Source organism: Melopsittacus undulatus, chromosome 2, assembly GCF_012275295.1.
Source record: "Melopsittacus undulatus isolate bMelUnd1 chromosome 2, bMelUnd1.mat.Z, whole genome shotgun sequence".
Classification (NCBI taxonomy): Eukaryota; Metazoa; Chordata; class Aves; order Psittaciformes; family Psittaculidae; genus Melopsittacus; species Melopsittacus undulatus.
In genome coordinates, this window is record NC_047528.1 from 14,833,420 (window position 1) to 14,847,673 (window position 14,254).

Consider the following 14,254-nt stretch of genomic DNA (forward strand, 5'->3'; position numbering starts at 1 on the left):
TCTGAATGCACATAGCATATCACTCACCCTAATCACTTTGAAAATATAAGCCTGGGTACTTTGTTAACCCTTTCTCTTCCGTGTTGAAATTTTTCCATTTTTCATAGTATATAAAACAAATGAAGAACAGAAGATGTACTCAGGCTCAAGGATTTTATTTCCTTTGGAAGTACTGTGGCCTGTTTTGTTGGAGAGGTCATAAGAACAAGAAAAAATGAGAAGCTGATGTTGAACAGGAGAATCACGGCCACTTCAGTGGCCAAGGCAATCAGAATTACAGGAAATGGTCCTCTGCTGTTGGGTTAGAGGTGACAAACCCAGGAAATGGTACCACAGCTGAACTGTGTAACCTTGAAGACTGTTACATACCACAGTGGTGAGGAGGCAGAGTGTTAAACTACAGACTTTGAGCAGTATTACACATTGGGATGAAAAATTGCCAGTATATCACAGAATAGAGTGGTAGACCAAAGCAAAGTATGTGCCTGTTGGCGCACTGGCCTTTTGAAAGTATGACAGATGGCTGAAGAATAAATTGGGAAAGGTGAATCTGTCTTCCTTCTCTCCTGGGAAGCCAGTGTCTCCTGCCAGGCAATGTGTCTGACCTTGCTGCCACTCCTGCTCCTTTCCTGGCTCCACACTTCACTATCAGCAGCCAGGAGGGTGTACGGGTGGCGGGGGTGCAGTAAAGGCAAGTGGTGAAATATGACCTTTCCATCCTCTATTCCCAGTTGTACAGGAGGAAAAGCAAGGTGGAAAAGATGTGACTAATTAGGTCACAACATCATTAACTCATCAGACAATCTGCTGGACAGCAAACTGACAGAAGTGGTCTGTTGTTTCTGTTACAGTATTTCTCATCTGTTAGGGGAGTGGTGTCTGGCTGGCACCACTGCAGAGATGCCCCCACTCTTCTTGCCTGCAATTTAAAGGGAATGTGGCTGCAAATAGAGGAGCTATGTCTGTGCTGTGCCAGAATGCTGAGGTGCTTTTCTTACCTTTTCAGGCATGCCTCTCTGCCATTCTTAAGCCATTACCTGTCTGATATATCAAGCTGTAACAGCTTTGACAGATCTGGCTGCTCACAAGAATTTACTTCTCATGTATTACATAGTATTTTATATGTTGTCATTGGATCAATTCTGTGCTCTAGCCTGACAAATCCTATAAAACATGTGAGAAATGGCTATACTTAATTGAACTAAGAGGACTTTGCTTTTAATGTCTTCTTCTCGTGTCCTATATAACATGATTTATGAGTCATCCAGCAATATCTTCTCAGGACTAGCCTTTCCAGTCAAAGTAAAGCATGCCTCTGATCTTCAGAAAAGTCATTTTTGTTGCACACAGCTCTAAGGATGTGAAGAGAGCATTACAAACTGGCACAGCTACTCAGAGGCAGGCTTCCATATAATTTTGTAAAGGGACACAATAGTCAATGCTCATATTAGGGTCATTTATGCAGCACTTGGTTCTTATCTGCAGAACAATAACAAAACCTGCTGGTGGGGGGAAAGGGTGTGAGAAGGATCACAGAGATGTACTGGCATGGCTCTTGTGACTGGAGTCTTGCTATCAAAGGATACAGGTTCATTAGGAAGGACAGGCAGGAAAGATGAGAGAAGGAGCTGCGTTTACATAAGAGAGCAGCTGTAATGCATGGATCACTTCCTGGGGATGGATGAGGAGCCAGCTGAGAGTTTATGGGTTGGGATTAAAGAGACAAGGTTTTATTTTAAATAAAGGTCAAGGTTTTATTTTAAATGGTGTCTGCTCTAGGACACCTGAAGAACAAGTGGATGAGGCCTTCTACAGACAGGTAGGAGCAGCATCATATTCATACGTCCTAATCATCGTAGGGGATTTCAGCTACCCAAATATGTGCTGGTGAGACAACACAGCAGGATATAAGCAGTCCAGGAGGTCCCTGGAGTCCATTGACAAGAATTATTCCTCCAATATATAGAGGAGCCAACAAGGAAAGGTGTTCTGCTAGACCTCCTACTTACCGAGAAGAGGGACTTGCTGGGGACATGAATGTCAAAGCTCTGCTTGGAAGATAAAGGGTAAGGCCCTAGAGGTAAAAGAAGCTTAAGATACCTGCTTAATTTTCAAGGGTTGCCTTCTCCAAGCTCAAGAGAACTCCATCCCCAAAAATGAGAACTCAGGAAAAAATTCTAGGACACAAGGACGGATGAACAAAGAGCTGCTAGCCAAACTCAGACACAAAAAGTATGCATACAGAGATTGGGAGCAAGGATGGGTAACCTTGAAGGAATACAGAAACACCGTCTGTTCATCCAGGGATGAAGTTAGGAAAGCTACAGCCCAAATGGAATTGAATCTGATAAGAAGGGCTTACACAGGTGTAATAAGATCTGTACACATGTGACAAAAGGACAACTAGAGAATATGTGGGTCCTTTGCTTGATGAGAGAGAGGACTTCATTACAGAGGACTGTACACTCTGTACAGAAGGCTGAAGGCTGAGGTACTGAATGCCTTCTTTGCTTCAGTCTTCACTAGTCTTTGGGAATCCCAGGTCCTAGAGACAAGAGAGAAAAGCTGAAGCAAGGAAGATGTGCCCTTGATGGAAGATGGTCAGGTCAGGGAATACTTCACCAAACTGGACATACATACATAGGTCCATGGGACCTTATGGAGTGCACCCTCAAGTACTGATGGAGGAGGCAGATGTCATTGTGAGGTTGGTCTCAACAATCTTTGGTTGATAATGGCAGCTGGGAGAAGTGCCCAAAGACTGGAGGAAAGTACTCATTTCTTCTAGGAGGAGAAAACAAGGAACTGCATATAGATTCCTGGGAATGTGATGGAGCAGCTATTCTCGGAAACTTTTTCCAAGCACATTAAGAACAAGAAAATAATAATGAGTAGTCAGCATTGCCAACTTCTCCAACAGGAAGTTATGCTTGGTCAACTTGATAAATTTCTACAGTGAAGTGACTGATCTCATAGATGAAGGGAGAGTGGTGGATATGGTCTACCTGGACTACACAAAGGTCTTTAACAGTATGTTGTGTGGAAGACTCCTAGAGAAGCTATTTGTGTATGTGCTGAATAAGCAGACAGTGAGGTAGTTTGAAACCTGGCTGAAGGGCTAGGACCAAGGAGTGGTGATCAGTGATCTGAAATCTAATTGGAGGCCAGTAATTGTAACCCAGGGGTCAAAACTGAATCCAGTCCCATTTAACATTTTCATTAATTATCTGGATCTGGATCAGAATGTACCACCAGCAAGTTTGCTGATGACACCAAACTGGGAGGAGTGGCTGATATGGCAGCTGGTTGTGCTGCCATCCAGAGGGACCTCAACAGGCTGGAGAAAAGGGCTGACAGAAACCTCATGAATTTCATCAAATACAAAGAAATACAAAGTCCTGCACTTGGGAAGGAAAAATCCCAGGAATCAGTGCATGCTGACAGCTGCCCAGCTGGAATGAGTCTTTGCAGAAAGGCACGGGGGGGGGGGTCTTTGAGGACACCGACTAGAATATAAACCAGTAATGTGCCCTTGCAGCAAAGAAGGCAGATGGTATCCTGGGCTGCATTAGACAAAGTATTGACAACAAGTTGAGGAAGGTGATCCTTTCCCTCTCCTTATCATTGGTGAGGCCACACCAAGAGTGCTGTGTCCAGTTCTGAGCTCCTCAGTACAAGAGATAAGTGGATGTGCTGGAGAAAATTCAGAAAAGGGACACAAATATGATGAAGGGACTGGGATACCTCTTCTAGGAGAGCTGGGACTGTTCAGCCTGGAAAACACTCAGGAGGGATCATACTGATGTGTACAAATACCTGAAGGGAGGGTGCAAAGACAATTGAGCCAAGCTCTTTTCATTGGTGCCCACGTACAGGAGCAGAGGCAGTGGGCACAGACACACAGAAGGTGCCTTCTGAGCATCAGGAAACACTTCTTAATTTGAAGGTATCCAAATGCTAACACAGCTTGCCCAAGGAGGTTGTGGAGTCTTCACTCTTGGAGATATTCAGAAGCAATCCAGACATGGTCTTGGGCAACTAGCTCTAGGCTGTGCAGCAGGGTGGTCCCTTCCTTCCTCAATCATTCTGTGGTTCTCTTTTTCACCATTCATCATGTCACCAAGAAAAAAAAAGTAAACAGAGTATATGCATATATATGTACATATATGTACATATATGCACGTATATGCACAAGACAGTCTGGGATTTGGATTCTATATTCCAACTTGGGCAACTAACATGAAATTAATTATCTAAAATTTTGAGTGTTCTGTTGCCCTTAGTGACTTCTGTGCTCCAGCAGGGGCACCTCAGTGGTTGCTACAAGGCACCCAGGCCTCCAGAAATAGCAGTATTCATCCAAATGACAAACTTGCCACAGACTTACTTTGAGACTGATTTTTTTTTAATATTTTTTCCTAAAACACAAATTCAATCTCTGCATAAGTGTATGTGACTGCTGTGCATTCCAGTTGCAATCCAAATAGAACTGGATATACTATAACAGCTGAATTCAATCCTATCCTTTGAGGATATTTTTCCTTAGGGATTTGATGTATTTATAGTAAAGTATATTGTTATTTGCTGCTCCCACCATGACTGTGAATCTATATACTTACACAAGTGTCATGATATATCTTCTGTATATTTACGCAGTAATCCAGTTCTGTAGTTACTTTGAGATGTACACGTGCAGGCTCATACCCTTGCACACCAACTAAAGTTCTTTTTAAAAATGCCTGCCATTCCTCAAAAACCTCCTCTATCTCTGTCTGCATTTTTATATGCTACTTTTATAACACAATGCATCATTCATTTTCTGCCTTACTTCTGAACTTTCCAGCAGCAAGGAATTGCACAATGGAAAACAATCATTCTCTACTATAATGAGCTTCCCAAACTGACAGGTTTTGGTGTACATATTCTGCCTTTAGCTGGTCACAGTTTTTGACAAGAACTTGACATTTTTAGTTATCAATTGTATCTGTGACTCTGTGGTTGTCAGGATGAAAAACAATATTTGTAAGTGCATCTTACTTAGAAGAAAACTTCCTCTCCACTCTAACAGCAATGCTGAAGCTTCTTGTTAGCTGCAGACACCTAAATCAAGGCTCTTGTGCTGTAACAGCAATTGCAAAGAGAAAAGTAACATTCAACTAAGTATGACAGAAGTTCTGATCAGAAAGAGTTTGTGCTTGTTTGCTTCACTAATAAGACAAAATCAGCAAACCCAAAACAAAACCAAAAAAACCTCACTTGTATTCAATCTCACTCACACATAATGAATTCCTTCATGTATTTGAAATTCTCTGTGGTATTTCGTCACACTGCTTGAGGAACTGCTGACATGACTTGCCTCTCCATATTTATTTTTTTTTTTTTTCAAAAAAGGAAATGAATGAAACAGTAAATGAAAAAATTAAGAGGAAGGTTGGCTGGTTTAAGAATATGCAGAGTTCTTTATATAAGACCAGGAATTAAAAACACTCCCCTGCATTTCTAGTATCTCATGTCACATTGCTGATGTTTCTCCATGTTATAGAGGCAGAATCCTGTGTAATGGTGAATTTTAGTTTGGTTCCACACTAATGTTAGGAATAATATTGGCTGTATAACTGATCTAATAATCTAGCCAGTTCCCATCATACTGAGATCTTTTCATCCAAGGCACAGACTGTCCATTTGAGCTGAAGTTACACTGGGGATTTCTGCTAAAATTCCCTCTTTTTTTCTGGTAAGATGGACAAAGCATTTCTCTCTCCCAGCTCTTGGTCTCATGAACTCCTGATTAATCAAGGGTGAAGGGAAGGGGCAGTTGCTGCTGACTGGTCCCCAGGTGCTTCTGGAAAGTGAGCCATGCCAAGTTGAATTGATAGGAACCTTTCAAAATCACTACTGCTGTCTGCATTTTTCCTGAGGAAAAAGATCAGTCTCTTAATTCATTAGGTTCTCAGCAACTTGGAGAGCCCCTTTGGCTGGGATTAGAGCACTGTTCTACTGACATGTTTGTGTTCTTGTTGTCTGTTTGACATGGAGCTGAGTGCTGTCAGCACTGGGTCAGAGGAACAGCCATTCCCCAGGAACCTATCAGAGAATCCACAGACAACCACGATCCAGTTGCAGAAAAGAGAATGGCAAAAAAGGGAAAAGGGAGGGTGGGATTTTTCTCTCAATGGGAATACAAGAACTAGTGATTCAAACCTGGCCCTAGTTACTGCCAGCAATGAAAAAGGCAGCTATGTCACCATAAGACTGCTCTGGGGAGGGTCATGGCAGCCTAAATGCTTCCAGGGAGAGGAAAGCCTAATTTTTTCCATGTTCCTTTAGGCACTTAGAAGAGATATTTTTAAAGTGAAGTTACTCTTACCATGCTTTTGAGTCAAAGCAAGCACTTTCCTAGGAAGAGTACTTATTCTGCATGAGCTGAGTCACTGTCTGGTGGTGCCTGTCTGTCAATGAGTGTAAAGAAAGCTTTAATAACATGGCTTCTAATGTAGGTACTAAAAGATCAATGCCAGCAGTTAGGTGGAACTAGCTTCATGTAAGTCGCTGGGCTGGGGTCTCCTGAGAAGCCCACAATGGAGCAGGGAATTGAGATAAGCAATTGAATTGCAAAACCCCCTGCCCATGGCAGGGGGGTTGGAACTAGATGATCTTAAGGTCCTTTCCAACCCTAACTATTCTGTGATTCTATGAAAACTGTCATCCAAGTGTCTTTTGCTCCTCCATCTAAGACCTCAGATGATCCAGAGGATTAAGGAATGAAATTTTTCTCTTGCAAAGAAAAAATTATCATATCTCATTTATGTCTCAAGAAGGTGTCAAACTAGTGAAAATGGGATTTAAATTATGTGTCTGGTTGTAATAAGTAGCTCAGAACATTCAGGAACAGCTGAGTTGCAGTGATACCATGTCCGACTGTGCAGAAGTGATGCAAGATACTACACCCGAAGTGTTAGAAGCATACCACCTGGCTATGAGCAGGACATCATTTCCTTTGATTCTTCAGATCACTCTGTTGTTCTTATAATCATTTATATTTGTAATTGCAGAGAATGTAAACTTTTCTGCTGTAAATTATATCCATCTTGTTTTGCAGGTTGGTTACTGGAATGACATGGATAAATTAGTTTTGATCCAGCATGAACCTACACTTGGAAATGACACTTCAGCCATTGAGAATAGAACAGTAGTTGTCACTACAATTTTGGTAAGGTGTTTCTTTTTTTAATGCTTATACTGGTGTGTGACACAATCTCTTTTCTATTTATGGTCTAATTTAGTCTGCCAGTTCCTAGTCTAGTGGGAGGGTGAAAGCCATATATTTTAATTATCTTGACAGTCATATCTGTACAGATTTTTTTTGGGTATGCATTTAATATAACAATTCACTTGAAATCAGGATTTTACAGTTGAGTTGTGGTGATTTTTTTCTGTATTCAGTCTTTTCAGTTTTTTACTAAAGTAAGTCTCAGAAATACAAGTGAGTTCTTTCAACCTCTAATTCATAAATCTTGACTCACAAGAAACTGAGGAAAAGGAAAAACACAAACCCTCTAAATGACAGAATTAAACAGAGCGTATAAAATTAACTGTTTATATAATGCCAGTGTCCCTTTTTATTGATACCTTATAAATTCAAAATTAACATTAGCAAGAGCAAATCTTCTAAGTAATATAGTTCCATCATCTAATCACAAATGGATTATGTGTTTTTTAATTGTGAATGAAAAAATGAATTTAGTAGATGCATTTGAACATATTTATTAATATGCTTATTCAGCGTTTCAATAGAATTCACATTTTAACAAAATCGAAATAGACTTGGGGGGTGATTTTCCAGTGTTACTGGTGTTTTTGAAGACTGGTTGCAGAGGAGAATGCAGTTGCTTCATTCATTCACATTTTTAATACATAGTTTTTAAAACTACTGTTTAGTACAAATCTGTTTTTTAAACAAAATATTTAACAATTTTCCCTCTGAAGTCTGACATGCCCTTTTAAGCTGATGTTTGTCAAAGTCAACTGACAAAGGGTGACCTTTACCTGACCACTTTTAAGATTTTACATCTCAGTTCACTGCCCTTTTCACCTGCTTTGTTTAGACAAGACATTTTAACCCTTTAGAATAAACCGTGTCTCAAATGGGAAGGAATATTCTGTATGTGTTGTTAAGCAGTAATTTTTCTGAGTTAATACGGAGTTGAAAATTATTCAAAGGAAATGTCAAGACATTTTCATACTCAAAAATGCGGGTAGTTACCCAATTCCTGGCAAGTGTATGAGCATTTATACATTAAGTATATTATCATTCCAGGACACAGATCAACCAAAGTACTATGCAGGAATTCAGAATGTAACTCCTAGCCAAATTGTGTAACTTTTTATTTTATTTCATTTTTTTGCATGGGACATTTAAAATATATGTATCATTTTCCTAAGAAAAAAAAAAAAGACTTGGTGATGGAAAAAATATACTTCAGTACAGTCCTCCTCTTTTCAGCCTCTGATGAAGAATCCTATTTTAAGAAATTGATCAAGGAAGAAAAGAGTCCCAAGATGCTGCGAACATTCCTAACTAAGGCTCAAGTATTAACCACCAGTCTAGTAGCATTGAGCTAATTTTTCCATATGGATTACTGTTCCTCTGACTGGATGACCAGGCACTGAACCACCAAGAAAAGTTCTGTGGCTAATCTGAAATGTCTAGAACAGATGACGTTATCCTTCAACTTTGCCAAGCTGAGAAGAGAATGATGTGAATAACAAGCTTTCAGTCGAAATTTTCTTCTCATACAAATCCTGATATCTTTGACTGAAGCTACCATACATGAATACTGCAATTTCCATAAATAGCTCCAAGCTTAGGAGAAGCAAGTAAAAATAATAATGAAAAGTGATATAAAAGGTTCCTGTTTGCTAGAAAGGAAAAAAAGGAAAACAAGAAAGCTTTTAAAATGTGTTATCTTGCCTGTCCTGTTTGCATTGAACCATTTTGATGTGCATAATAAATGTTATCTTCAAAAGAACTTTTCCAGTTCTTGCATTCAAAGGACTGGTGGGTTCATTTTAAAAACCAAAAAGCTGAATTAATATTCCAAAGCATGCCCTATCTTTGTGCAGTATGTCACTTTGGGATACATGCAGTTATTTGAAAGCAGCACTGCTTCTTGACCACAAGTGTCCCCTTCTCAATGTTTCAAAATCACAGTGCAAGAGAAATATATCAGAATTTGGTTTGAATAAGAATATATGGTGAATTCTGCCTTCTCATGCTTGTCTCCCATTAACTCCCCTGGGAGCTGCACGCATGATGCGGATGGCAGATGACAACCATGATTCTTAATATTGGCCTGCCAGGACAATGTATTTAGTATCCACAAGCATATGATCACACACACAAAGGAAAGATGTATTTAGAATAACTCAGAATCCTGTTCTTTTGCTCTTCTTTGTGTTATAGTCATGTTGCAAATGCCAGACAGCAACTTTTCCCCTCTTCATTGTCCTCTTCACACTGAAGGGAAGTTGAACCACTGTAGATGACACATGTAATTTTGGTTGCATGCATATTTTCCAACATTAATCAGAAAAGCTTCTGCAACCAGTGCTGTCATGCTTTTCAGTCTTTGAAGACAGGTGTCGTGGCAGCATAGGATTACAAGTTTTCAGCATGGCTCACTTTAATTTTTGCCTGAAGCCAAATAGCTCAAGTTGATTTGCCTTCTGTTTCTTCATTTTTTATGTGTCTATGCTTACTGTGCTGTTATGTGACTGTACGGCTACTGCATAGAAGATGCATTATAATGAATTAGCTCTGCACTCAAAGAACTTAGTAGTGTTGTCTATTTGGCAAAAAATTATGTTCATTTGTAACACAGTGAAAGCATGTAGAATTTACTTTACAGTTTTGTTTTAATGCATAGGCACTAAACCTATCTCCAACTAAGAATGTGGTGTGTGAGCAGCCCAGAGAAAGGTGGCAGTAAGGACAGCTGATGCTGTGTATTTCATGGGCTGCAGTGCAGCCCTCCTTTTTGTAGTTCCTGGGAGAGACCTGTACCCTGCATGTATGGCCCTCTGGGAAGGACAGGTTTTCTACCTGTGTGCAGAAGTATTTCCTCTGGAGAGGGCTTGGTACCTCTAAATGCACAGTAGGCTCACTGTATGGCTGGAGAAGGGATGCTGTGTGCAGCCCGCCTCTGACACTGAGTGATTTACCCATCTAGGAATAATGATTATCTCTAATCTAGTAAATTAAGATAGAATGTAAGGGAGTAGGGTGGGAAGACTACTCCAGTCCCTCTGATCCATTCATGGTACATCCATTCTGTACCTACTCTGAGACTGAAAAACTAAAAAATTACAAAAATCCTTTAGAACAAAAGCTTGATGTGCATGAGCTGCATCTGTGTTGTGGCTTACAGCTCAGTATTTTAATGGGATGGTCTGGCAGATTAAGTTTCAAGGGCAGAATCCAGTTCACAACTGAGTCACCTAAATGTAGATGACTTTACAAAGGGTACTGATTCAGTTGCCTGCTGAATGAATGCCCACTCAGTGACATTTAAGATGCTCTAGGGTATACTGCCTATCCCCCATTTCTTACACTGGCAGGAGGACATTTGCTTCTCTCATGCCAAGTCACTCCATCTGGATGTCTACGCTTTCAGGCATGTAGAATAAATTGTGCCCCAGATATAGAATTTTTCCTGAAAGCCCACTAAGATTTAGAAACTGATTCAATATCCCATAGGTGGATGCCTAAGACAGAGGTTATCAGACCCATCCATAAAGGGGCAGCACAAAGGACCTGCAGAAGTGCACTTGTAGGTCAGGCAGTTTACTTTAGGGCATCTCAGATGACAGATAACCTTCATTAGGTGGCTGAGAAGCATCCTCATTGTTTTGACAGATAAACTCCTGATGGAGTCTTACCTCAAAAATTCTAACTATAACCTTTCTCATAATAAAAGAATATTTTTCATTAGAAATCTTGTTAATTAAATTCCTTATTAGACTGGAGAATACAGTGAAGTTTGTTGCATGACAACAAGAAAGACTTCAAACCGAATCCTGGACACTTTATTCAGAAAAAAGGAAAAAAAAAAACAAAAACAAAAAACCCAAAACCACAAAAAACCTTCCACTGACATCTACAGAAGTTTCTTTCAGAATAAAGTGTGATGATGTGTGCCATTCCTGTTCTAAAAATGAGACATTTCCTTGCACAAATATTTGTCACTTTTGCAAATTATTTTTACAGTGTTTAAAGACTTTGAAATGAACTTTAGAGTAGGAAAGCCAAACACAGATCTATTTGGTATTTGAGTTAGCTACTTTCTCCAGCTTCCCTTGTAGTATGAATCATTAGTTGTGAGCATATTACTGTACACACGAATTTGTGGCAATGTGGTGGAATGATTTGTTTTACATCTATAAAGGTAATTGTTGCAGACATCAACTTGTATTTACAAATGCTAAGTATTGTTATAAAATTGTGAATTATATAAGTAAAGCTTGCACCATTTCAAATATTTGATCCATGCTAGTCGTTGATCATTTCAGTGTGGACATTTCCTTGATTCACTACCCTATAGAATACCATTAAGCAGCTGAAATCTTGCAAACCTCATTCAGCAGTAAGTCAAACCTGCATTTTACATCAGTAGGTTAAGTGCTTATAGTTCAAAAATGTAGTAAATACAAGGATGGTAGGGAGAAGTAATATTTTTATTAGAAAAGAGACTAAAGCTAGAAACAGTGAAAAAGCATACCTACCATTCTCAGCTATTTCATCTAATGTGATAGAAGATACTACCTCTCCATAGATGTCTCTCATCTCTTGTATCTTTAGACTAACATGGTTACATTAAGATTAGTATTGATTTAGAAAATGCTACTGTAATTGTATTATACAGAAAAAATAACTTTTTCCAATGCCACAGATAAAAAAAATCATTAAGATATGGCTGAGTGCATGCTATTGATCAGATGTTCTACGATTGTATGTTCCTATGATTCTATTTCATGACTTTGCAGACTGACCTTGCAAGTTCATCTGTGTAAGTTCCTTGTTAGCAAATCAGTAAAGCATTTTGCAGTGCCCTGATGTTATTATAATAACATCTGCATACCTCATTAGTTTGAAACAGCCCCAAACGCTGAAATGGACAGAATTTAGAACAAGTGCTACTTACTGATTTTTTGTTTGTTTGTTTGTTTTTGCAAACAGTCATTATCAGAAAGTCACATTCAGTCCTACCCACATCCCCCATCAATTTCTACTTTGAAAATGCATCTCATTATTTGGCAGGTAAAGTAGGCACAACAATTAAAGAAATGTATTTATTCTGTATAAAATAGGAGGAAAAGGACAACATAATAAACAAAAGGTAGTAGGTGCTCCCATTATTTTTAACTTTATTGTTTCACACTGACAGATCACACTCTATTGCTTCTTCTTTTATTGTTTCTCCTTTTAACGCAGTCACAGCAAGAGATAATACCTTATTATACGAAAGAATTGCATTCTAAGAGATTTTACTTGCCATATTTTGCTATAAATCAATAAGATGAGGTCCACACACTTCTTACTATGTTGTGAGCCCCAGAGCTGAATGCAGTGCACCAGGTGGGGTCTCATGAGAGCAGAATAGAGGGGGAGAAAAACCTCCCTGGACCTGCTGGCCACACTTCTTTTGACACCGCACAGCATAATGCATCAATGGCCTCCAACACTGAATGGGGCCTCAGGAGGCATGTCCATAGCAGAAAGTAACATAAGGAGATGATAGGAGGAGAGGTATTCTGGTTAATACACCTGAAACATTCCTGCAATGACTGATTCTGTCTTAAGGAAACATTAGGACTTCCCCATTCCCACACCATGTTGAATTTAATCGGAGATTTTCTCTCACAGTATAGTGAATGTACCACACAACTTTCTTCATTCACACTACACAGTGCACTGCTCTACCATCTGTGTATGGAAGTGGGTCCTGGCATACTTACTACAGGGAGTAAGGTGCCTTTTCACCTTATAAGTTAAACACGCTATTCCCGCTTGCCTATAAAGTTCTTCTCTTGTGTGGATACACACCCCATTAATAGGAGCTACATTTTGGTGTCAGAAATGAAAGTTTACCTGACACACTGAGAAGTGTTTTATTCAGTCCCCCTATCTCTCATGTAATGCCACATATCCTCCAGTGTCAAACACCTAAGAAAGGTTACAAAATTGCTGTTGCTTACAGCTGATGTTGATGACATTTCAATGAAGCAAATACTCAGACTACACATTTACATTTATTTCTATTTTTGTATTAATTACATACGCAGGAAATATGTGGTTGGTGTCAGAAAAACAGCATTCACAAGGTCCAGCACAGAAGAAACTTAAGATGCTCGTATTTTGTGCTGTAAATTCAAACAAAGGGTGATATTAGTGACAGGTGTTTTATCTGGAACTGGATATGCATATAAATAGTGTGCAGTAATTTAAAATATCACCAGAAAGCATAGTTTTACATAATGATTGCTGAAGTCTGAAACCACACAGAGCAAAAAAAAGAAAAACATGACCTTGTTTTTCCAGTGTCACCTTGATTTCCCAATCACAAAATGTTCACTATTGTCATTGTATGGTTTACACAGGGAATGTAGGATCCACTTTTTGAGACATGTTTTACTTCTTTTTAATGGCGCTCACCATCCAAAAATATTTTGGTACTTCTTTTTCATGCAGCATGTAAAGTCAGTGTCAGCTTAATACCATTCTTGTTTATGCATATTGCTTAGATTCATCCTAAAAGACCTTGCAGAATTTGCACTTTTTATTCAAAGGGGCAGTTATGTGTTTCCTCAGGAATGTATCTTTATGTTCTCACTAAAATTTATGTAATCTCTTAGTAGCTGTGTGTTCTAAACCTCAAGAAAGCAGATCATTCAGGCTGTGCATCTGAAGTTATACAGACAGTAGCCACACTATGTTAGAGAATATGCTTACTTACTGAAGTCAAAAGTGTAAATTATACCTTGCATTATCCCACACTCATTTGTACGGTATAGGTTCAACCTTTTTTCAGGCTTTAAATTTAGCATATACTGGACTAAGGTCTTTCATATAAAATGCATATGCATTTTTATATAGTTTCTCTGTTCTCTAATTAATAAGGTCGATAAATCTTGTGGAATGTATAACCCAAATTGCAGTGGAAATACGTAAATGTAAATATTTACAGTGTATATATAA

At 39.1% G+C, this 14,254-nt stretch overlaps 1 protein-coding gene across 3 annotated transcripts in view; it reads left to right on the plus strand.

Annotated features, from left to right (window-relative positions):
• The window catches only part of GRIA4 (glutamate ionotropic receptor AMPA type subunit 4), a 222,676-nt gene that overhangs the window by 155,398 nt on the left and 53,024 nt on the right, over window positions 1-14,254 (plus strand). For 2 of the 3 annotated variants that reach the window (XM_005149727.3, XM_005149726.3), the window contains exon 9: window positions 7,100-7,210. In XM_005149727.3, coding sequence (XP_005149784.1) covers window positions 7,100-7,210 — 111 coding nt within the window. Of the gene's footprint in view, window positions 1-7,099; window positions 7,211-8,503; window positions 8,928-14,254 lie in introns of those variants that run through there. The other variant, XM_005149728.3, reaches the window with a different exon arrangement.